The sequence below is a fragment of the Scardinius erythrophthalmus genome (assembly GCF_964197995.2).
Source record: "Scardinius erythrophthalmus genome assembly, chromosome: 19".
In the NCBI taxonomy this organism is placed as follows: Eukaryota; Metazoa; Chordata; class Actinopteri; order Cypriniformes; family Leuciscidae; genus Scardinius; species Scardinius erythrophthalmus.
In genome coordinates this window covers 12659982-12685870 of record NC_138239.1, presented here as the reverse complement: position 1 = coordinate 12685870, position 25889 = coordinate 12659982, and the positions used below count along the sequence as shown (strand labels likewise).

Genomic DNA, 25889 nt, shown 5'->3' with positions numbered 1-25889 from the left:
AGAACACACCAAAAAACTAAAAAGCTAAAAAAGAAGAGTTTATGCACTGAAAATTTTGAGAAAAACAGCAAATTCCAGTAGGATTCTTTTCAGTCAGATCTTTTAAAGTGCCCCTTTTTCAAATATTACCTTTCTTGCAGTGAGAAATTTAGCTGTTTGTGACTGTAAAAGGTCTGCAAAGTTTTAAAGATCAAAGCGCACAACAAATAAAGTTATTGTCTCCTAAAAGAAAAATGAGTCGTCAGTAATTCCAGTCTCACTTCCTGTTACAAACCTTCGTCAATGTAACAAATTTGCATAATGCCAGCCTATGGTCTTCATTGGCTGCCCGAGAACGGCGTCTACTTTGACCCGCCCTCAAGTACTGAAGTTGCCTGGAAGAGTTTGGTTCGTGTTGTCGACTGTTTTCAGTGCTGAGAATCTACTAGGATAAGTAATCCATCGGTCATATCACTATCAACTGACAAATGTCCTATCTTGTAAAATGTAGTAGCCAACTGCCGCTTCCTATACATGCGATTGCAAATCTGAAAGTGATTTCAATATCCCGCATATAGATAGCGGCTCACTGATGCCTGCAAATTATAGGCCTCTACACAGAGTATCGCGAATTCAAAAGCAAAGGTGAAAAACAATCGTGCATTCGAAATACTCAGACATGGTAATAGGTTTTTCATTTCCGACATGCTGTAAACAGGGGAAAAGAGGGATTTAGAGAGACTGAATCTTTGAACAAAGCGTTTTCAGATTCTTTGAGAAATGAAGTGATGTGCAGTGTATATTATTAGAAAATTCAAGTGGCTTTTGACCTTGGATGCATGTAAATCTATTGTAGGAGACCCCAAAAACTAAATTAGTAACCTTTAAAATGGCATTGTAGGGGCATTTTAATTAATCAGATGATCCAGCTCAGAAAATTGGTATGAATGATTTGTTTCATTCGGAAAATATTAGAGATGAAAAAAGAGTGGCATAGTCTTCAGAAACTTTATTTGGGCTTAAATGTGTTAACATCAGCATAAGATTGTGTAGTCAGAGATTGTGTAGGTAGTCTATTGGATTTTACAGTCAGATCCGTCACTAGGAAAGGCTCAATCCTATTTCACTTCAGACAGTTTGGTGCAATTGAAGTCAAATGCAATACATGTACCTTTTATTTTCTAATATCCTCCTAAGAAAGAGAGACAGAACTGATCTTATACAGATAGACATTGCCAAAAGATTGATTGTGCTCTTACTGCACACAAAATGAGATGGAAACTGAAGTTCAATTCCTGACCTACTGGCCTGACTAGGCACAGACATTCCTTCAGTCTTTTAAAACCACTGCAAAGAATTGAAATGTAAATTGAATCCACACTGCAAGGACAAAGTCCAGGAAGTATTTAACAGAAAGTTGTATACTTGCTATAAAGTAACAACCAGTGGACACAAACTCTAAAAGCTGCACTTTAATTACTTAACAAATATGAATACACATCAGGTTTCTCAGAAAACTAAATGTAAACAGTTTAGAAATTGGAAAAACCGAAATTTAACTCAAATAGATTGTCATTGCTCCAGAACGAACTAAAATTAAGTAATAGATATATATATATTATGTTTAGTTTCAGTTTTGCTATAATACAAAAAAAGAGAACGTTAAACCTTTAAAGTTAGCCAGATACTTATTGCTCTTCAAGAAATAAAACCCAAAAGAATGAAAAAGCTGTATTAAATAATTAATTTATAAATTATTAACTTCTAAATACATTTCTAAACATATTTTATTTAATGTAAGATAACAAAACTTTTTTTTTAACTAAAATAAAAAATAAATGTAGAACCCAAAACTACTAGAATTACAAAGTGAGAATTAACATTTAAAAACTATAGCTAACTGTCACAATCTGACATTCAAAAATAATAATGCCAATAAAGCTGCTTTGAATCTGTGAATAATATAGCATTAAAAATTACACATAAAAGGCAGGGTAGAAAGTGTTTGTGGATTATCAAAGCAAAGCGGACTCCCTTTAATGTCTCCCTCAAAGCGCTTTGGCTGATTAATAATGCATATCTCTGGTCTCTCTCTCTGAGTCTGAACCTACTAGCTGACTCACTCAAACCCTGTCTCTGCCCATAAATGAGACACAGCAGGGACCAAAGATTTGTAAGGTTTATCATTACGCTAAAAAAAGTGAATGTGATCATGTTTCTTCACATTGGAGGCTTGTCTAACCATAAAACAAAGGCAAATCTAGACTATCCCATATCATGCTTATGACCTCCAAAACAATGCATGTTACATTATATATATTTCATGGTGCGGTCACATTAACCATTGCTCTGCAAATTTTCACAGGCAAAATCCCATCTTTTTAATAGGAATCCATCCAATCTGGAATTTCACATTAGGGTGAAATATTTCCACTCACTGATTTTGCATCAGGTTCAAGCTGACCAACAGAAAGCTGATTGGTTTGTCTGACTTCTGTGTCAGCGGTGCTTCATACATCGCTACACTATTGACAATAGACAATGGACCTTTTTTGCTCGACCACACCTTAACGCACACTCCAGGAAAAAAAAAATATTTTTAGCATTCAAAATGAGGCTATTTGCAAGTCACCACCATTTTTAGGCCACTATATACATCACTACAAGGACATATGTGCTCTGTTCCAAAGCCTAGTGAGCTTATTTATGCTGCCCATATTTTTATGCATATACCATATTTTAACCAAATTCTAATCCCAGAATGCATTGTGACAAGCTCATTGAGAAATAAGTACAAGATAGCAAACAGGTTAATGTGGATTATCAACATATTTCATTCAATACTGAAAAGTATTGATTGTATTAAAAATTAGCACACTGTACTTAATCAAATTAATTATTATTTTTATGCTTATTTAGAATATTGTGCAGTTATCTTAGCAACATGTAAACAGCAAAGTTAAAGCTGTTTATGTAGGCAATAACCCCATTTGGCAAAATACTTTTCCTTATTCTAAATATGCGTTGAAAATATATTTCATTTAAACCTTAAATGCCAAAATATATTACAAAACATGTCAAGGGGCAAAAAAATAAAACATTTCCAATCTTAAAATACCCTTCGAATAAATGCAAAAAATAAATTAAATAAATAAATAAATAAATAATAATTTGGTTTTTTTTTATTTGGACAATAGAATTATAGAGAAAAGACATGAGATAAATGTAAGTAAATTATACTTGTTGAGTTTAAAATATTTATGTACAAATACTGTATATTGTGTCTATTTGTGTCTTTAGAAATATATATATATATATATATATATATATATATATACCTCACTAGGTTTTGCAACAGCCTTTGTATAAACAAAATGCATCTGGTCTCAGTGAGTATCAAAGTGAATCCTCTCAGAGCTTTTCACAAACAATTCTCATCAACGAATTGGCCTTTGAGATTTGCCTCTTACATAAAGAGTTCACACTGAGAGACACAGGGAGAGTCTATGAGAGAAAGTGAGTAAAAGGTTTGTGTATGCTTTAAGAGGATTACAACCGCCTGCCTTCCCCAACCGCTTTGTTTTTGCAACCTTAGGTCATAGATCCAAGGTCAGTTCATTGAGGACCCATCTGGAACTCTGGTAATAGTAAAACAGTACATTGTCTCGAGGTGTCAGTGATTCAGAGATGATGACTGGACTGTTATATAACCCAGCACAGTCACAAACGAAGCGAGAGCGTTTGCTGCCAAGCTATTTCCCAGATTACAGGTACATAATGAGGAAAAAGAGATGGCCTTTAGTAAATAAATAGGACTTAGAAGATAAAAATAGACGCATGAGATCATCCCAGAGACCTCACTCGTGACCTCCGGCATGGAAAGAATAGGAGAAAGCAGGGAAGAGGTGATGAGCAGAGCCAAATTGTCCCCATGAGAGAGCCAGAGTTTCAATCCATCTGACATCAGCAAAATCTTCCTTCAGGTCAAGCTGTAATCAACCTATTAAAGCCGACAGCTTCTCCATTCTGTTTTCAAATCCCTCGTTAGGTTTTTATTATGCTGCTATATAGTTATAATATTCTGAGTTGTTTTAGTTAGATGCTATGCAGTTGCTAGAGACCTTAGCATGTTGCAAAGCAGTTGCTGGAGGGGGAGGGGATATCAGACTGGGACACAACTTAAAGGGGTGGTATAATGCCCTTTTCACAAGATGTAAAATAAGTATTTGATGTCCCCAGAGTGTGTATGTGAAGTTTTAGCTCAAATTACCCCACAGATATTTTTATATAGCATGTTAAATCTGTCACTTTTTTAGGGTGAGCAAAAACGCACCATTTTTGTGTGTGTCCCTTTAAATGCAAATGAGCTGTTGCTCCCGGCACAGAGGGCGGAGCTACAACAGCTTGTTCTAACTGTACGTTCACACCGCCGCCGGCGAGAGCGGCAAAATTCGCTCTCGCCGCCCTGTCACCGACGCCGTAGAAAGATTCGGGGACGCTCTGACGTAGATTAGAATGCGTGATTTTATAAAAAACTTTATTTAAAGGGGCCGCAAAAACCGTTGCTGCAATTGGTCAAAATCATTATTATTTTGAGCAAATGAATTGCATTCCTGCTTAAAAAACAAGCGTTTTTAGTTCAAAGAAGTTCTAGCGCGAAAATGTTGCCTATAAATAGTGTTGCGCAGCTTTTTCTAATCAAACTGACAACACCATGGATGACAAGTCGTACAATAACGGGAAACCCGCAACAGAAATTATTAATTTTTCCTCCATTTTGCTTAGGAACTAATGTGGTGGGAACCAAAGTTTACAGAATTGTGTTCTCTCGTATTCCCTCAGGCGGAGGACTTCTACATTCCGACTGGTTGCCGCCGTTGCCGCCGAACCGCGTCATAGCTTATTACCATAAAGTTGACTTGATTTCAACTCTTCTCGCCGCTCTCGCCGTCCAAGACGCGCCGCGCCGCCCTCGCCGGAGCTCGCCGCCCGCTCTCATTGAAAATGAATGGCTTCCGGCCACTTTGACGCTCTCGCCGCCGGCGGTGTGAACGCACAGTTAGCAGCTTCAATTACCTCACACAGACATGCACTGAAAATTGCTAAAACTTTTAGCCTTTTATATTTAAACCGGAGTGACAACTCAGGAAGAAGTGACAACATGTAGACAACATTTCTGAATGGTTAGTTGATGAATTTATGTAGCTGATGTGTAGTTATCTTCTAGTCATTGATTAGCATATTCTGTCTTGATCATCTATAAATCGTGTTCCAGGGGCGGGGTTTATGTAAATTTTAGGGTTCGTGATGTCACTAACCCAGGAGGAATGTCGTGTAGTCCCTACCAGCCTTTTGTTGTAGTCCTTAAAAAACTATTTCTTTAAAAGAAAATATCTCCCATTGCTTTGAACTTTGAGCGTCGTAGCTTTGCAGATGTTGTTTATGCTCAAACAGCAACATTACACACTAACTAAAGTTAGAAAAGTGAAATCATAATCAACCACCCCTTTAAGCCTTACTTAGCTTGTTGCTAGGGCATTCTGGGTGGTCCTTGCATTCAATAACAGTAAGATGCAGCACAGCAAAACAGAACAGGCCCCAGGTGCATCGAGATTTTATAAAAGTCAAACTCCTTTTAACTTGACACAATATCTTAAAAATGTGTCACTCATCACGTAAGATGCTAAAAAAAACTGAGAATCGTCACATTATATGTTTAACCTGTCAAAAATTTCATAATTCGATCTTCCGCTTAAACAACAGTCTTCTTTCATCTGCCAGGTGACGTGTGACAGACTTCTCCAATCATTAAGTCTGCTTAAGCTCCGCCCCTTTCTTACAACCGACTGCAAGCTCGCATTCAGATCTGCATTCATCCAATCAACAACCGATAGACAGAACCAAGTTCAGCCCTAATACACATTGACCCTCATTTATCAAAAGTGCGTACACCAAATTTCCAGCGTACACCCAAAACCACGGTGACTTTGAGATTTATCAATATGAACGTTGGCGTACGGCACGCTCAAATCCTACGCCAGCTCAGGAGGTGGTGTACGCACGTTTTGAGTGCGGGAATGCGCAGAAAAAACAATTCCTAACACCACAAAACGCACTGACAAACTAAAAGATATGATATATTATGACCCACTGTAAAAAAACAACAACATAGTAATTATAAACTTCAGTGTTTATTTTTGTGCAACATGGACTTCAATGTTTAATTTGTGTGATTTTACCAAAGCATTTGATTTGTAGGCATATGTATTCCTTCAGTTGCGAGCCTGTGCGCTTTACCTGACGTTTCAAGCCTTGTTTATACTTTCGCCTGGCTCCGCAGCGCGAGTCTCCGCAGACTGCGCGCGCACCTCCCCAAACGGACGAGCCGACGAGGCGTTTATACTCGACGCGCTCGCCGTTGTACTATTCTTTGAAACAATGGTTAGGCCAGGGTTAGGCCCGGCAGGTGTGCAGGGACTAGGTACAGTAATGAAAGGCTTTCAATGATCAAAAAAATAATTCAGACTGACAAAATAATAAAAATGGCATTCTTCTTCTTTTAAATAATAATAATAATAATAATACAAATAATAATAATAACGACATTCTTCTTCTAAATAACAATAAGCGTCATTAATAATAAAAATCTAGAAATCAATTTTGTTTCTTTCCACTTCCCTGGTTTCGCTTTCTCTTTCTCAAAGAAGTTTCTCTTCTTTGCCGTCTTCCGTGTGTCCATGGCGTAAAATGAGGGCGTGGGGGGAGCGGAGACTTGAATATATAGGGGCGTGTTATTCTAATGACGCTCGTTTTCAGCCGCGGCATTTATCAAGGGCAGGTATTGCGTACACCTGGATTTCAAAGGTACGCACAGCTTCATAAATCAGGCGATGAGAGGAGTGTAAGCATAATCTTACGCCAATATATACGCCCGTTTCTACGCAAGAATGATAAATGTGGGCCATTGTGATTTTAAACAGAAGAACAATTTGAAAAAACTCAAAAACATGTCCAGTGTGTATGGCCCCTTAGCAAGCACCACTCATGAGAGTACATTTACATTTATTCATTTAGCTGACGCTTTTATCCAAAGCGACTTACAATTGCTATACATGTCAGAGGTCGCACGCCTCTGGAGCGAGGGGGTTAAGTGTCTTGCTCAGGGACACATTGGTGTCTCACAGTGGATTCGAACCCGGGTCTCTCACACCAAAGGCATGTGTCTTATCCACTGCGCCATCACCACCCTAGAGTATGTTGGGAATTATAAAATGAGGACATCGAGTAGATGGCTTACCAAATGGCTTGATGGGAAATTAGAGTATGTCTTTCTCCATCTTTCTCCCTCTCCTTCACGCACTGCTTACTAAAAAAGCCTACAGAAGCTGTTAGCATGCTGCCGGAAACCTTGCCAGCATGTGTAAGACAGGTGGCAGAAGCTATATGTGTTTACGTGTGTGTTCATTAATCACACCAGCCTCCATCCCCAAAGAGAGACTCAGACAGGACCGAGTCAGTGACAAGTGATGCGGAGATGCCCGCAGTGTTGTTCCCAGTTAATCTCCTCCTGGCAGCCAGGGAAGCAGAGAAAACAACTTTGTGTGAACCGCAAAGGCAGGGTGTTTTCCACCCCCTGATACCACTGGCTTGAAACCAAAGAGGGGGGTATTCAAGAGACGACGACGCTCGAGCCCCAAGCCTCGCTGTTGGGATGCAGGAAGTGGTTGGGCTAAGAGAGGATTAAAGGGATACTGAGCCGATCCTGATCAGTGGTTATCCCTGTGCACCGGGAGAAAGTGCACAGGCTTAACACGCTCTGATGTATGGGTGCATGAGACTACTGAAAACAGAGCTTGTGTGTTGTTTTGGGATCAAACCAGCTAAATGTTGGTGTCCTACAAATGAGTTGCTGGCCAGAGATGAGATGAGGCTTAGCAGTTTAATGTGAACATGGCCAAATATCAGCTGATAAATAATTTTGGCCTGGGCTGCTTTTTCCCAAAAGCATTGTGCCACCAATATGCTCTACAATCCTCTTTATAGCTCACGAGTCACGATGCTTTTGAAAGATGTATACCACGACATTTGATCAGAAATATAGTAAAAATAGTAAAAAAAACAAAAACAAATTAGTTTTATAGTAAAAATACAGTAAAAATGAAATGAAAATTTGGAATGAAATAAGGCAGAGTGAATAATGATATTTTAATTGTTGAATTATTACTATAAGGACACAAATTATCATGTTTTATACTATATTTTATACTATATTCTATATTTTATATTTCTATCATTTTACAGTTTTTTGAAACATTGTAAGATAAGATCAAGCATGGCAAACATAATTCATCCAGGCCTTGCTGCCAATAGCTACGTTTCATCCCCCTGTTTTTATGCAAATTTTGGGATACTTCTGGGAGTCAAAATCTGGTTAAAGGTTAATTAAACGTAAATTGTATCATCTTTTATTGGAAAATTAAACAACATTTTCAAACTTTGATAATTGCCTTAATCTTTTAAACAACAGAAAAGGTAGTGATCAAACTATACTTTATAAAAATCTAAGTTTATAATATATATTACATCAGCATATGAGAGTCAGATTGGATGACTACAGGGACTCATCTCAAGATTAGTCATTTAACAGTCCATCGATTGCCAAAATTATGAAAAGAGATCAGTCAAGAATAGAAAATTATTTACAAACCAGGATTGTCAGAATTAGAATGCATAGTTTGTGCATAAAAAATGTCGAATTTTTTCAATTTGATTGGCGTTTATTCTTTTTATGCAGTGTGAAGTATTTCACTCAGTTCTCTGATCATTCAGATTCAATTTCAGCAAATGAAAAACAAATTCATACTAGCGTGCGTTATGTATTTGGTACATTATCATCTCTGACAGCCTGAGCAGCTTCAACATGCTGTCTGTCATTTATTCCTTCTTCTCGTTAATACTACCGTGTATTGTGCACGTTTGTTTTGACAGACATCGATGTCTGTGTATGTTGTTATAAATTATGTGGATTTGAAAACAGATGGATCGGTAATATTTTTAAATTTTTTTTAGCCATCAAGTATTCATTGAAGTGACTGATGCCCATGAGAGTGTTATGTCGATGTTTTAGGAGGTTTTTGACAGATGTGATAACGTGTAGGTGATTTTTGGGTAATTATAAAACATGCTGGAAACGTTAAAAATTTTCATTTTACGGAAAGAAGTTTATTTCGTGGCTTAAATTAATTACTTGTTACTCAGAGATGGACATGTTTGGCTTATCAAAAATGTTACATTCGGCAGTCGAAAATTCGTTGACTTTTGAAAATCAAGTAAATTTTTGGTTTTGATACACAAAACTGTTTTAATTTCTCTTATAACAAAAATCTTTTGTTTAAACCCATGAAAATGCAGATCCTGTTTTCAATAGTGAAAAATTCCTTTTTAAACCTGATTTATGATATACGACAAAAGAGCCAGTGTCTTCCCTGATTGCTGAAACTTTCATTTTTATTATATATATATATTGCGCAAATTTCCTAGGAAGTGACGATTTTGTTCTCTTGAACACAAATCGCAAATGTTAAATGCGATATTGCAATTTAGCAAGTTAAATTCTCAACTTTGGATGGAAACGTAGCTAGTAGAATGTTTCAGACAACAAAACACACACTTAAAGACAGCTCCAAATGACTCAGTGCTGTAATAGTGAAGCTACACATCATGTCATGCTCCCCACCCACATGCTCCTTGAACATTTCGACATACTAATCAATGAAGAAAGCCCACTCGCTCAGTCACAGGTGACCTTACTGTCATCCACAGTGAGGAACGGCACACACAACCCTCCGAACAACAAAACACTTATCTGACTCCATGTTTAATCAGCCAAGGCCTCTGTTTATGGGACCCATCCTGTGGCAGACCCTCTAAGTCCAGCACAGTCACCATAGAGATGAAAACACAAAACCGACCTGGAAAAGGCACGCTGGAGTAGAGCAGTAACCGCTGGTTGTGCTGACTCATGCTCTCCTGAGAAATGGCACAAACGGCGGGGAGCTCTGGTGGCAAACGAAGGAGGGAAGGAGGATTTTGAAGGAGTCGCAGAGAGTCTGACTGAGAAAAGTAGGGCAGCATTAACTCATGGCTGGCTCCGCTTTCCCGCTTCTGACACAATGCTCTTTTCAGTGTGTTTGAAAGCCAGGGCTTTCTTCTCCTGCAGAACCCAGAGCATTGTGCACACATAACAAACAGCCCAGAACAGTGGGTGGGGGGGGTGGTTTAAATAAACTAAAGTGTTGTTCTTAGGGTGGGTTGCGGATGCCGTGTGGTAATGACACTGGATGTTACATGCGGAAAATCATATGTCAAGCCCCCTGCTCAGCACAAATGAACTGATGGAAAACAGTAGGTGTGTCACAGTGTTGTTATTGATAACTGAACTACAAATCTGAAATAAACCTGAAATAAAAGATAAATGTTTACTTCAACTTAAAACAATTTAAACAAAAAAATTGAATATGTTGCCTGGGCATGACTGGCAGGACTAACGGAAATAAAATAAAAGTTACAAAAAAAATAAAATAAAATAATGCTAAATAGAAATATTTAAAAAAATTACTAAAAATGACAAAAGCAAATAACATAATTACTAAAACGTAAACTAAATTGAAAACTGAAAATATAAAAATAAAAGCTAATACTATAATAATACTAAAATAACACTGAAGTGTGTGTATTTTCAAGCTTCTTCTTTCTTGTACAATCTGTTCTGAATAAAAGTACATTGGGAAAGGCTTGCATGGCTCTCACTTTCTCTTTTATTTTTTTCAAATTGGTGCAAATTACAGTTCTAAAATTTCCATTGGACAATGGACATTCAAACAACAAATACTAAAAAATGCAAGTTCTGTATATAATCCCAGAAAGCCTATTGGCTGGACTTGTTCTGGTCGAAACAACACACACATTATATTAAAGTAATGCACCACATTTTGCCATTGCAAAGCATTAGCATATTTTGAAGCAAAATTTGAATAATCCTGTCTGCTTGACACCCCCACAAAGGACTCTTTGTTTTGGAAGCCCTTGAGAGGGAATGAATGAGTGGAATATTCCAAAAAACCTCCTTAATGTACAAAAATAGCACAATACTACGCCTTCAGCGGGACATGTGTGCTTCAGATATGACACCTACAACACTGCAGTTCTCATGACTAAAAGGCCCAATACAAAAAAAATTAATCGTACTGACCCCAACATTTCAAACAGAAGAGTATTTGAAATGAAAAACATGATAGAGAGAGAGAGAGAGAGAGAGAGAGAGAGAGAGAGAGAGAGAGAGAGAGAGAGAGAGAGAGAGAGAGAGAGAGAGAGAGAGAGAGAGAGAGAGAGAGAGAGAGAGAGAGAGAAGCACTAATAGCTTTGGCCACGCAGATGGTTTCAGAATTGTTATCAGTAGCGTAATGGGAGAGTGTGCCAGATAAAGAACCAATGCAAGTCATCTGGGGTCTGCTACATAACAGACAAACAACGGCCATGTCAATATGTCCTATTTAGAGGAAGATGACTTTTATTATCCCTCAGTCTGCAATTTTTTATGAGACCACTGATCAATAAATAACAGCTCAAGAGCCATAATACTAAAGGACATTGATGGCTAGCTTTGAACAAATCGACAGCCTTGAAAGAGTTATTACAGTGTATCAATATTTACCTCCAAATTCAAGTGACAGCCTTGGAATGAGGAAACGATAAATAAATGATTTCTTCCTTCTGTGGCTCTTATGAATTGGATTAGGATTTCCAACTTTTACATCCTTGCTGCCAAGGTTGTGGAGAGCTCAAGTTTAGAGGCAAGTGGAAGCTTTTGTTCATGACATTCATTCTTACTCACTTTGAGTTTTCTTGTCTAGTTCGGTCGGTAACGTGAGCAGGTCTTTAATCCTAATCCTGTTGCACATGCATCCATCAGTGGCTCAAAGGGCAGCCAATAAGAAGTGAGAGCCGAGTGCCAAGAACACTTCTTTGGCAGCAGCGGCTGAATGAGACAACAGCAGTCAAAAAGACTGGGACGTCTGGTAGAGGTTTAGAAGCCAGAACAACAGATCTTCCGTTACTCCTTTTGCCAGAACTCACCGCCAATGTTTAATCTGAGTAAGGACATGAGGTTATGTTCCCTCCAGAATCCTTCAGGAAATAACCAAGATGATGGTCACGTTTTGGCTGAATGAAAACAATCATTTAAAGGTCGATCTTAAAAGAATAGTTAACTCAAAAGTGGAAATTATATCATAATTTATTCACATTCATCCCAAACCTTTATCTTTATCAATACAATGAAAGTCAAAAGGGGGCCAAAACCACATTGGACCCCATTGACTTTCATTGTATGGACATTTTTCAAAATGTTTTATATTATATCATCTTTTAATTTTTTGTGTTCCATGGAAGAAATGACTTGAAGGTGAATAAATGATGGATATGTTTTATTTTTGAGTGAACAAACCCTTTAAGATAGCCTAAACCTTGGTTTCATCTTGTTTATTTCCCCAAAGATTCTGGAGGCAAAATAACATCATGTCCTTAAAAAAAATATACATTTTTGGATGAACTATCCCTTTAAGTGTCTATCTTTTCTTAAAAAAAACAGTCTGAGACTGTAAACACTTTAAATTAAGGTTAAATCTAATGCCTATAGAATCTGCCTAGGAAATTTGTTTGCTGACCCAGTATCCCTATTAGTATGGTTGGCTGATCAGAAACTCGTGAAGCGTTTAAGAACAAATGACTTCATACCAGATCCAGAGATTCGGCTGAGCACTGTACTGGCGAATGACCTCACCGCAGCGTTCTCCAGCACACCCTCATTCAATTACCCACAGTCCTACGCTGGCCTGACAAGCCAGAATACAGGCCAGCCATCACAGCAACTCTCACTCTCATTCAGCCAAACAGACAGAAAAGCAGAGCGATTGTCTTTTTTCATTTAAGAACTTGTAAAACACAATGTTTAGAAGTGTAACTGATGAATAGCAGATTAAAGGGCTGTTAGATGCTGAATGGAAGATTCTTACAGGCGACATGATGAAAGAGAGGATCACACAATGCTTTATGATGTCACTACAACCGCACAATCTTATCATAACTCCAGTGTAAACTCAAGTTGGTAAGCTCAGATGATCTCAATATCCACACAAGTGCACATGACCCCAGAAAAAAACATCGCTCTAATATTGGATTTTCAAACCGAAACATGAGCTTTAAAGGAGTGTACACACTAGAGATGCACCAATATTAAAATTCTGGATGGAACTGATAAGCTGATTATTATTTTCATGTTATGGCAGATAACTGACTAATGGCCAGTTTTAAAATTCAATACTATTTTGTCTAAAATAAATGAAAAACAATATACTAAACACTAAAATCAATCATTTCAAATACTACAAATGGATATCCATTTTTAGGTTTTGCTAAATATAAATTATTACTATAAAATTATTATAATATTAATTAATAATAATAAATGTAAATATTAAATTAAACAAAACTATTCTTCATAATAAAATATTAGTTTAAAAATTAATTTTAAGAGAGTGTTAGGTGATGGTAAGGGTAATCGTAATGTAAACAAAGAAAATTAGCATAAATATTTAATTTCATAGATGTGTGCTGTATCCATTGATAAATTATTAAATCTCTCATTGATAACTGACATGGTACGAATACTGTGCATGTCTAGAACAAACAGAATTATAAGAGAGAACATTCATCTTCTGTCAAAGGAGACTGGACTTACTTTTGCAAACAAGCAATTTGAGTAGAGTGACATAAACCCTGCCCAATCAAGGGTTAAACTACAGTTCAGTAAAACGTTTAATGTAGAAACTCATGCAACATCATCAAATTGTACATAAGAGCAGCGACAACTTCTTTCTCAAGCACTGTTATGTCATATGAGGTCTCTTTATGCAAGAGATTAATGGTGTTTGACAGAACAGTGACACATACTTTTATTCATCCTGGAACAAGGAAATCCCTAACTAACCCCATGTCAACTATTTATTGACATGCCCCCCCCCCCCCCCCCCCCTCTCTTCTTTTATCATCATCAGCCCTTACCTAAAAGCCTTGAAGCACCAGCCAGAAAACATACACAATCACATGACTACAGATCACAATCAGGTTGGCAGAACAACAAAAACACCCTAAAAAACGACAACACCTCAACAAATCAAAACGACATCCTCATTCTTTCTCTTGTCGCAAAGGTATTCGGTTTCAACGGTCTGATGTAATAAGATGTAAGAGATTTTTCACTGCATTGTTTTGTTCAAAACAAAACTGTCTCTCTGAAAATGACATCAAACACCATCAACCTCAGGAGTGACTACCTAAAACACTTGGAAAATCTTGAAAACATGGCATTTTGAAAGATTTACTTCAAGAAACATTTGCTTTGGGATCATATCAGCTAGAAGCCTGTAAGAAAACTGTAAACTGGTATCAATCCTTTCGAAATGATCCATCACAGTCAAGAGGATCTTGATAATCTTTGTGCCAAAGTTGAGGGACTAAAGAAGGTCAGAAAGGTTAAGTGCAGAACTTGAGGCACCACCGTCCAACTCCAGGCAACATGTTTACCTGAACTTGAAGAGATATAGATCATAAGATGGACAAGTTCTCAGATTAAAGACAAAAAAACGTGATGGGTTTACCATTGCAGAACTGCAGCAGTGAGGAGGTGTCATAGAGACTGCTGTAGCTGGAGAAGCCGTCCTCCATTCTCTTCCTCTCGTCTTCCCTTTCTCCACGATAACTCCCTGTTACTTTCGCTGGCTGGCCACTGCAGCTCTCTGTCCATTCAACATCCAGTCTTCTTCTGGGGTCAGTCTGCCAGTGTCAGTCACCATGACAACCCATTCACCCAATGCTCGAGTCACGCTAACTCAGACGCTCTCCTTGAATGGGACTCCAAAAAACAGAAAGTGAAAATATTTATGAAGTTACGAAATGCGGATCTTCTTGTGCACTTTTTCTCTCCTGATCCTTTCTGTGGTGTGTTCCTGTTAGAGATCTCCAGAACAAAAATAAGCCAGTACAGGGCTTGAGCTCTCAGAGGAGGGCGTGCGAGTGTTGAGAGTGTGTGAGTGTTTCTGTAATGTCGAGGACTCTCCGTTGAGCTTGTCTGGTGAGTCCCTGTCTGACAGTGAGGAACGGACCAATCAGAGCACAGGGGGCGGGGCCTCCCTCAAAACATAAATCCTCCCCCTCCAGCTGACTGAGACTCCACTCTGATGCAGTAGGAAACTGTGCTGGAGAAACTAACCCCGAAGAGATGACTTTTTTACTGCATTAGAGATGTTTTGAAAATGTGGACACAAGTTGGGGTGAATCGATATTTAGAGTTGGTAAAGGGCTACTACTGATTAAATGTATTTGTGTGTTTTTCGATACACAGATTCAGACATTCATTTGTACTTAAATCGTACTCCGGAGTAAAGAGGATTATGACTGTGTTGTTTGTGGGTGAGGCTAAATGTAAGCTTTCACGTTTCACGGAAGCAGAAAAGATGCCGTACTGGCTTTGCTCTGAGAAAATGACATAGCACTAAAAAAAAAAAAACATAAATCATAAATCTATGCTACTATTCAAATCCATAAATCTACACTAGTTCAAAATGTTGGGGTCGGTAAGATTTCTTAAATTTTTTTGAAAGAATTATCTTATGCTCAGCAAGGCTGAATTAATTTGATCAAAAATACACTAAAACAGTATTATTGGTAAATATTATTACAATTTAAAACTTCTCTAATTTAATATATTTTAATAAAATATACAAATATTATATTTTTGATATATTTTAACAAAATTTAATTTATTCCTGTGATCGCAAAGCTGGATTTTCAGCATCATTACTCCAGTCTTCATTGTCACATGATCCTTCAGAAATCATTCTAATATGCCGATTTGCTGCTCAAGAATCATTTCTTATTATTATGTTCAAACCAGGTGTGATGTTTAATATTTTTGTGGAAACTGTGATGCATTGTTTTCAGGATTCCTTTATGAATAAAAAGGACAGAACTTGAAAAAGATATTTCTTGTTGTAAAAAAAAAAAAATCATTTTAATCAATTGAATCCATCCTTGCTGAATGAAAATATTAATTTCTTTCAGACAAAATCGTACAGACCTCAAACTTCTGTTCTGAACATGTACACATGCTGTATATACATATACAAATGATAAAAGTGTACATTAGCATATGATGACCTCAAAGCTGACAGACATTTACTGTTAAACTGTTATTTTTATTATGAACTACATAAGCTACTAACAAATATATTGAAGTCTTAAAAGGGTACATGAACACTAAAAAACAACCAAAAAAGTTCAAAAGAACCACAATTTGTGGCAAAATGGCAACATTTAACTAAATATTTCACTACAACAAAATACAGAATCGTAAAATGTTGCACAATAATCTTTTTTCTAGTCAGTTCATTAAAATGAATGCCCTAAATAATCTGATATACACTAAAATGAATCAGATTTCTAAATGCTTTTTACGAAAATAGTGGGTTTAGTAGATATTTAGGTAAGCATGTTTGATTTCATAGTTCACTCAGCTGTAAATGCAACGCGACAAAAATAGCGACGTACTGTAGAGATTTGTCACGCTACACCACAAGTAATCTGAAAAAGTAGCTATACACTGCTATGCTGTTTTGAAAAGCTGCTGTCACATTACTTAAAAATTGCAGTATATGTTACCCCAACACTGCAGACACTAAAGAAATAAACCAGTGCTTTCCACGAGGAGCAAGGTTTTTGGGGACTTTTCCACGTATGAGACACAATGCATGACCTCACACTTTCCACCCTTTATTCCACAATCCAAACAAGCTTGAAGTGTAATAAGCATTGACTATTCAAAGCTTATCTGCCTTCAGACAGACAAAGCTGTCTGGAAGACCATCAAAGAGAAACCAAGGTTGGCAGAAAAAGAATAAGAATGTATCTCAGTTTTGACTGAGGGTCGTCACAGGGGAAAACCTTTTTAAATTATTCAGGAGGCAGGCGCATACGGAGGAATATGCATAAAGATGACGACGTGGCCTGTATTTACACATCTTCAAACAGACAAAACAGTCAAATTGAAAAGAAGAAAAAAAGCACAGAAAAGCTAGAAGAGCCTCTTTAAAGATTGTTCTCCTGACCCCATCCCCCCACCGTGAAATAATGGAAAGTGGACGAGAGCTGCGTTAAATTAGATTTCTGGGGTTTCTGTGTCCAATTTGGCCATGGCTTTACATCAGAGGCCGGGAAAAAAATGATCCAAGGTGGATGATGAGACATTTCTCCGTCTCTTTCTCCCCTCTTGTCCTGAGGCCAGCAGTGCTTCTTGAATCTGGCATCAGAGAGCCTATAGTGTTTATTCTTAGCCCCCATAACAGTGCTGACACTGACACTTCTGTCTGTTCGCTAAAGATCAAATCAAGGATTAGCCCCAGAAGCGACAGTCTTTCCTGCATTTTTCACATGATGTGGTCTCTTCCTCTGAAATCATTAATAACGGGATCTTTGATCATGTCAGCTAATCGTTTTCATTTTAAGTTTGCAATTTTCATAGCACCAGCAATACATAGTTTTTGTTTTATAATGTATTTTAAATAGAGTTAATGTTGAGCATGGTTAAATTTATAGTTAAAAATTAATTATTGAGCCAGAGCATAAAAATATAAAGTGCAAAAAAATAATTTTGTCTATGACTGGCTAGTGGCTACTACAGAAATGGATTTATTTTATTGTTTTATTATTTAGATTTTTATTTATTGAAGCAGTTTATTATTTTATAACCTGAAACGGTTTTATTCAAGTACAAAAATAAAAACTTTTTTATTCTTAACCCTAATCTTAAAGATTCAGTACCAATTTTGGGGGGGGGGGGGGAACCAATTTTCAATTGTTTTAACAAAAAAAATCAATTTTCCTTCTTCTCCACGCCTCATGCACGGATGAATCTGATGATTTGACTGTTTTTGACTGAGCTTCCTGTGATCACCATATAAGATCAGCAGTGACAGCTGAGTATATAAATCATTATTCTAGGCAATAATGTAATGCCATACTTGTACTTTACATTAAAAGTAACAGTGAAAACATTAGAAAAAACCTTAAAACTTAACTACTCTATTCAATTTCACTCTATTCTAAGATTTTCTTTTCCAAATTTATTTTTACCAGTGGCATTAGCATTTTGCTATAGAACAGCACAAGTGGTTCTTGATTTTTTTTTTTTTTGGCATCGGCTGCCTGCGTGTTAATCGCGGCTCAGGGCAAACAGAAGCAAATATAGTACAGTGGTGGTGCTGTGAGATTAGACCCCCTGGAGAGAGACACCAGCTGGGGGAAGGGAGAAGCACTTCATCATCTCTGTGTAAGTCTGGGGATCCCTCGGGTGGCAGCTGGACAGAGCTACACCCTTCCATTGTTCTCCGATTATGCTGGCTACACTTAATGAACACAAACACATATGCACACTTGTACACAAACACAAAATTATATACATAAAGGATCTTGTTGGGGATCAGTTATATCTGCACTGCTTTTTTTTTTTTTTGTAAAAGGAAATAATACGGTATAATCCAAAGACTGCTACATTAACATTCCTGCACATCCACAGACGCTTATATTCACAACACTTTATAACTAAGGAAGAATTGCCTCAGTCTAAACTATAGTGAGTCTAGATTGCAAAAAAAAAGTTGTATATATATATATATATATATATTTTTTTTTTTTTTTTTTTTTTTTTTTTCATTGAATTCATTTTATTTTATTTTACTTTTTTATTGCCAGGTAACAGATTTGAAACTACATGGCCTTTTCTTTTACATTTAGTTCAAGCTATTGTTCAATAATAGTGCAATATTACACAATAATATGCCTACTATTCATAAAAAATAGCTATAATGTTTGTAATCAGCTGACTTTTTTCCTCCACCAGTAGTACAACTGCATTAATGGTATGTCATAAGCAGTGTCAGGAGGTTGTGCTGATAATCTCAGGGTAATAGACCATGCCAGTGCCTGAGGTTTAGAGTAAAATAGCAGCTGCAGCTTTCTCTGCTCCAATGCCTATTAGTGAATTAACATTCATGTGAAGCACAGACACAACCAGCTCATTAAAATATTTTACATGTGCAAGCTTGTTATTATATAACAACTTATAATCATACATAGGCTATAGTGAATGAATGACTCTTTGTGAAGGGAAGACATAATCCCCAGTGACACTGAAATCTCTATACAGGTCAATTGAAAAAACAAACCCTGGTCTAATGAAGTTGAAGCTTTCTGAATCATCTCTTTGAAATTAAACTCTGAGCTGTCCTACTTTAGCATACTGGATAATCTCATGTTAGATTAGCCAAGTTTATTATGACTCTGTCTCCAACAGCATCTGCCCCACAGCATTCACACAACCATCAATCTGAACACTTCCTTACTTCTAATATTTCATAAGTAACAATTTTACACTATAATGCGTTACAGACCATTAGTTGTCTTGACTTGCAATAAAATGGCCTGCAGCCAAAAAGTGGGTAAAAATGTCTAGCAGTATTGATATACAGTATTACTATGTTGTATTGAATTTTCTCAAAAGTTTATAAGTTCAGTAAGATTTTTTTTATATATAAAGAAATTAACACTTTTATCCAGCCAGGATGCATTAAATTGATCAAAGTGACAGTAGAGACCTTTATATTGTTTCAAAAATAATACATTTTTCAATAAATGCTGAGAAAAATCAATGAATCCTGAAAAAAATGATCAACGGTTATATTATTATAATATAAAGGAGCACAGCTGTTTTCAACATTGATTAATGAGAAAGGTTTCTTGAGCACCAATATATATTTCTGAAGGATCATGTGACACTGAAGACTGAAGTAATGGCCACTTAAAATTCAGCTTTGACTCCACAGGAATAAATTATATTTTTAAATATATTCAAAAAGAAAACAGTTACTTTAAACTGTAATACTTTTTCACAATATTACTGTTTTTGCTGTATTTTTGATCAATTAAATGCAGGCTTGGTCAGCATAAGAGACTTTTAAAAATATTTTAAAAAATTGCACCGACCCTAAACTTTTCGAATGGCAACAACGAAGCACTGCTATGGATTTGCGATTCTTATATATCCTATAAAACACATAATTCTGTAATCACTCTCTCTGATTCATGAATCTTTATGTGACTCTCAGTCTCACATTCATTCTTTATCTGCCCCTAAACAAGGATCATCTGCTTTGGGGACTGAAATAGCACTCATGATCCTCCAGGCTGTGAAAAGATGTTAGTTCAGATCCAGAATCAACCGAGGATTCAGACATCAGAATTACAGACAGACAATGTGTGTTTAACTTCCACTGCTCTAAAGCTAATCAATTCACATCATTATGAGTCAAACAATGTTGGTCAAGCCACAGTGACATCATTTAAATGACATCATACACAACTGCAGTTAATTTGGCCAATGAAAGAGTACCAGACCAGTGGAAAGAAACAGATCAGCAGAATTAGCAGAAGCTTTGTTGGGCCAAACAAAGTTAGCTTCCCGGCGTCTTTTTTTTTTTTTTTTTTTTTTTTTTTACAGCTTTTGAACATTACACATGAAATATTACAGTATAATCATTGTCACAGATCCATATACTCATAACAAACAAACACAAGACCAGTCCACCCAGATTCAACATCATGTTCTGCATTTCCCAAATGTTTTTCTCTTCACTACCGGCCCGTTTGGACTCGTGAAACAGCTGGTGTGGGAGGGAACCTGGGAAACCAGCCATGCGGACTCCCCGGAGACATTATTCTCTACAAACCCCGGGCCACCACCTGGTCAAGGCCCTGCTTCCATCACCCCTGTAGTCTGGATGGGACCAGGGAGGATGGCCCAACAGGCAGGCAAATAGGGAGAGGGATCAGGAACATCAGGGACAACGTGTGTGCGCCACCCCCTACTGTTCTCATTCAGATGATGATGTCATTAAAGCTTACATCAGCGCTCATAAATTCACTCATGCATCCAGCCAGCACAGTTAAAATGCACTAAATTAGATGAAATCCCCAAATATGATACGTTTTCATGCTGAATCGTATGGCCAAACAGAATCAAATATTCCAGACAGCCATGTAGCATAAATCTGAAAATAAAATATAAACATATTGTGTCTGTTTTTGATATATGTTGTACAAGACATGTGACTCAAATGTTCTTTCCTTCGTGATGATTATATAAGGGAATGTTCTCCTGCTTGCACAGCTCTGTATTCTGTGAAGCAGGGACAACATTAATCATATCTGACTTGGCTGCTAGAAATAAGGAAACCCCCATCCCCCATCCCACAGTTACTATATTAAGAAGAACATATATGATGCTTTACAGACCTATGCAACAAACACAGAGCTCTTTCTAAATGCACATGTTCGTTCTCATACAACATATCATTCATAATCTGGGATCCAAAAGAGTTTTGAATTGTAGTATACGGTTTCAGGTCATTATTAATAAGGCTGCACGTAAAAGGGGAAACTGTGAAGTTGTTATCTTTAGGATCTAGGCTATGTGTACCTGCTCTGACCTTCATTGGTTTAAGTAAGTAAGTGGAGTAAGTCAATATTTTAGTGTTAGTAAGTGTTAGATGATTGCAAATGTGATCTAGAAGTAAAAATAACTGGTAAAATTTGCTTGCACAAATAAATATCCTATATATATTCAATAAATAAATGTTTTGGAAAGTTCTGTAAATGATATAGCCCTCATAGACTTACACCTTAATTGTATAATGTTACAGTATACCTAAATCCAATAACATGACTAGATCACTATAGTTAAACCAATTAGTGGCCAGTTCAATATACAGGCCTCATAAATCACATTGCACTAATGGGATAGAGCAAAAGTAGGCGTACTTTTCTCCACAGTGTGAACATACCACTTGCTTTTACTAGGACCTCGCGTTCCCAGTCTCAGATTGTCAGGATTACTCTGGTCGATCAATATACTATCTTGAATAACTCTGCCTACCAACACTAAGAGGCTGAAATTGCATTACGGGTGGAAATGCTCCTCCCCAGACCAGATGAGTGAAGTCATTATACAAAATATCTCTTGCAATGGAAAATACAGTGCGTTTCAACATGACAATACATTACCTTCTAATGCAGCAAAGACAAGCATGGATCATGCCATGGTGACAGATGTTTGCAATGTAAATGGTAACTGCACAAACTGCACTAGGCCTACTTGGATTCTCCATGTATTAAATTCTTTTTGTTATTTCTCATCCCATATGACAAGAGAAACCAGGGTGGGGCAGTAAAACATTAAGAAATGCATATTCTCTAGCCTACCAAAATATAAACAATGTGTATACTGTCAAAACTATAAAACTGTCAGCTCTCTTATAGGGTAAATGTCCTCTTAAGGCCCAAGCCTTACTCACCCCAAGAGATCAGATGAGCAGAGCCATGTCCTTGATAGAGAGTACCATAATATACTAGTCTGACAATGTCATGACTCGGCACACAGTTAAATTAAACACAACCTAAATGCCATTCTGCCACAATATAATTCTCCCTTGTTATGAATGATCTGACCTTTTAGCAGGTGGGCGTACAGTGTGCACTATCGTTATTTTAAATGGCTGTACAGTGACATCTTGTGGTTCAATTACAGCAAGCACGTGCAGGAAATTTCCCCTCATAATTCAACTATTATGCGAGAAAAGCTTGAAGTATACTGTTGCTAGTAAACAAATCGGTTTTACTTCAACTATGAGCCCTTTTGTCCCTGTAGACTACAAATAAACTTTAAAACACACACTGTCGCGACTCGCTTGCTTGTCTGTGCACTAACAATGCCACAATGAATATAGAGAGGAATTATTTCATTTTCGAAACGACATCAGTATTTCCACTTATTATGAGTTTAATAGGATTCCGTGGATGAAATGACACTGTAATTATTATAATTATTATTAATAGCCTATTTCGTGAGGAGAATGACCGACCTCGCTAACGCTATTATCATAGCTAGCATTTTATTTATCCGAATTAAAATACAGCATAAGAAATATTGCCACGCTTTTTGCGTAACGTTAATAGAAGAACATTGTTTCTTGACTGGAAATGACATGTAATAAAATAAAAGTGAAATTTACCTTGACTGTTCTTTGTATTTCCACAGATACTGTGCCATATTTAATCTCAAGCATGCTCTTCAGTGACGCAAAAAAAAAAAAAAAAACTTTATTGAGGCAAAAAGTTTAGCTGTGGACCAGTCGTATCATGTAAATGTTTTTCACTTGTTTAGATATAATTTTAAACTAACAATTTATATTTGGATATTTTATCATTGTTTTGTGCAATTAAGTATTGAAAGTCTTTGTCTGGAAAAGCATGAAACAATAAATACAATTACAAAAAATTTTTTTAAAGAAGCTAAAATACATAAAGAAATCTTTTTTTTTAAGACAGCTTTGTGAGAGGTTTATCTAAAAAAAAATATATATAATTTTAATAAAAATAAATGAAAGTGTATCTATTTAATTACATCCAACTCAGTGACAAATAGAACACTCTCGACAAGTTTTAAATAATGTATTGGACTGCAATTCTTTTACTTATGACTGAGAAATAACAATCACAATGTACATTAAATCGGATTATTTCAAATTATTTATTTAGTGCAAGGCCTGCAGTTAATTTGGGACATTTAAAGATTCAGTCACTGGAAAACAAATGGCCTTCTGTTACACAGAGGCTCAATAGTTATACAAAGTAGGTTCATTACATTCTGAGCTTCATTAAACAAAGACATTCTTCACAATTATGAAAGGGATTCCAAAGTGCAGCCTAACTAATTATTTCTGCAAACAGCTGAAGGTTATCTGTTTATGTGCTGTCTTATGACTGCACAACTTCTCTCAAGAGACTCATTAACAAAACTATTATTATTATTAGATCATCTTAATTTCCTGAAAAAGATCATATAAACCTCATATGTAAAACAAATTTATTCCATGGCTCTGCTGCACAAACAGCTTTACTGAGACCATTAATGATCACAGACTAAAAATCACTGATATACTGGTCACTTATATACAGAAATTCTATATACAGATCACACCCCAGCACACTAACAGAGAGGATGGTAAACACTTATCTAAACATATGTTTTCAAACTCTTATATAAATGCGAATACCAATGCATGCCAGATTCCTAACACATAATGCTGGCCTTGGCAAACACATAACGGGATTGAGTTATTACATGTGACTGCTGATAATGATAACACCCACAGAGATTTTGAAAAAGTGAATGCACTGACTTCATTCCCATAACAAACCTTCAAATATTAAACATTCTGTTATGGCATAATCCTCATACCTGGAGGCATTCGTGGCAAAACAGAAGGGTGCAAACCATTTCATTACAAATCATTTGCAGTTTAACATTATTATGCTTGAGTTTATTATAACAGAACCGAATACAGGCGTTTTACCTCAGACTGTGTTACATTAGTTTACTGGGATAATGCTTGAGCAGGTCAAATGCCTGGTAAACAGTATGTGCACCAGGAGGGAGATGGTCTATTTATATCTGATTGTTTTTACTGTGCTGACAACCAGCCAACGTTCAGACTTTCCTAGACTCTGCTCTATGTGAGGGAAATGATCCTTTCAAGCGTGGATTATGTTTATGTGTTATAAATGTACTGTCATGAATACACCCATGCGGGAAGCGCATAAAAACACGGCACTGTTATAAATAACAGCTGCAATGGTGCTCAGCTGTGATGTACGATACAGATAAATTATTTGTGGAGACTATAACACATACTTTGCAACAGATACATTCATAGAACTGAAGTACATTTGTAAAATGATAGTCTCTCTCTTAAGATGCCCTATGATAGAGACGGTCAGTCTGAGAGCAGCCATATATGGCTAAAACCTTTGCTCTCTCATCTAGCAGAATATGAGAACATATTTGCAGGATGAGTTGTCAGCGTGAGGCCAAGCCAAAAACAGGATAATTCCAGAATTCCCTGACTGAATACTCACCCATTGGAAGTCCCTCACAGTCTGACATTATGGAGTAAAGTGGAAAACTCTCTCTGAATGGATGGTGTCCAACACAAAACTCTGACGATGAAACAAACAGCTCTTTGAGATTGCGTACACCATCAGACCTCTCTGCTACTGTCCTGCTGAGAACCATGGGATGCAAAGAATGCATATCAAGCACTCGTGGCCTCGGCCACCATTGGACGATAAATGTTTACACCCTCCCTCTTCCCTCTGGACGCAATCCATTTAATCTAACCGGGCCTGCTATAGTGCTACACTGAGAGGCTCCATTCCAGGATACAAATGCTGTCACTCTAGCTATTTTCAAGCCAGCTGAACCCATCCAACTCTAAATTTACCAGTGGCTACAAATAAGTAACAGCAATTTGAAGTTTCATTTCTTGTTCAAAAAAGAATCAAAGACAAAAGGAAACTGTTTATGTAATGACTGTTTTGTATTAATGTCACATGTGTATCATTACTGTTTTTCTGAATGGCTAAAACACTAAACCCCATTCTCTGAACCAAATTCTTAATAGCTTAAACCAATTTGTCGAATAAATCACTCTTTCTGTAAAACCTTATACAGTTAAACACCATTTGCAAATCTCATGCGCTCTTTTTGCAAAACTCTAAACACATTCTCACTCACTAAAACACATTTCACACTGTGATGTAGGCCTACTTGTGTTGCAAAACAGTAAACACAAGTGGCAAAAGTTAAACACTACTAAAACACAGTTGCCATCGTTTACACACAG

General features: G+C 36.9%; 1 protein-coding gene across 11 annotated transcripts in view; it reads right to left on the bottom strand.

Moving 5' to 3' along the window:
* eml1 (EMAP like 1) overlaps window positions 1–25444 on the bottom strand; it is a 51998-nt gene extending 26554 nt beyond the window's left edge. For 3 of the 11 annotated variants that reach the window (XM_081347563.1, XM_081347564.1, XM_081347565.1), the window contains exon 1: window positions 14697–15146. In XM_081347563.1, the coding sequence (XP_081203689.1) occupies window positions 14697–14763 (67 nt within the window). In that variant the 5' untranslated portion in view covers window positions 14764–15146. Of the gene's footprint in view, window positions 1–14696; window positions 15169–23216; window positions 23315–25122 lie in introns of those variants that run through there. The other 8 variants (XM_081347568.1, XM_081347570.1, XM_081347566.1 and 5 more) reach the window with 6 other exon arrangements.
* Between the last annotated feature and the right edge of the window lie 445 nt (window positions 25445–25889).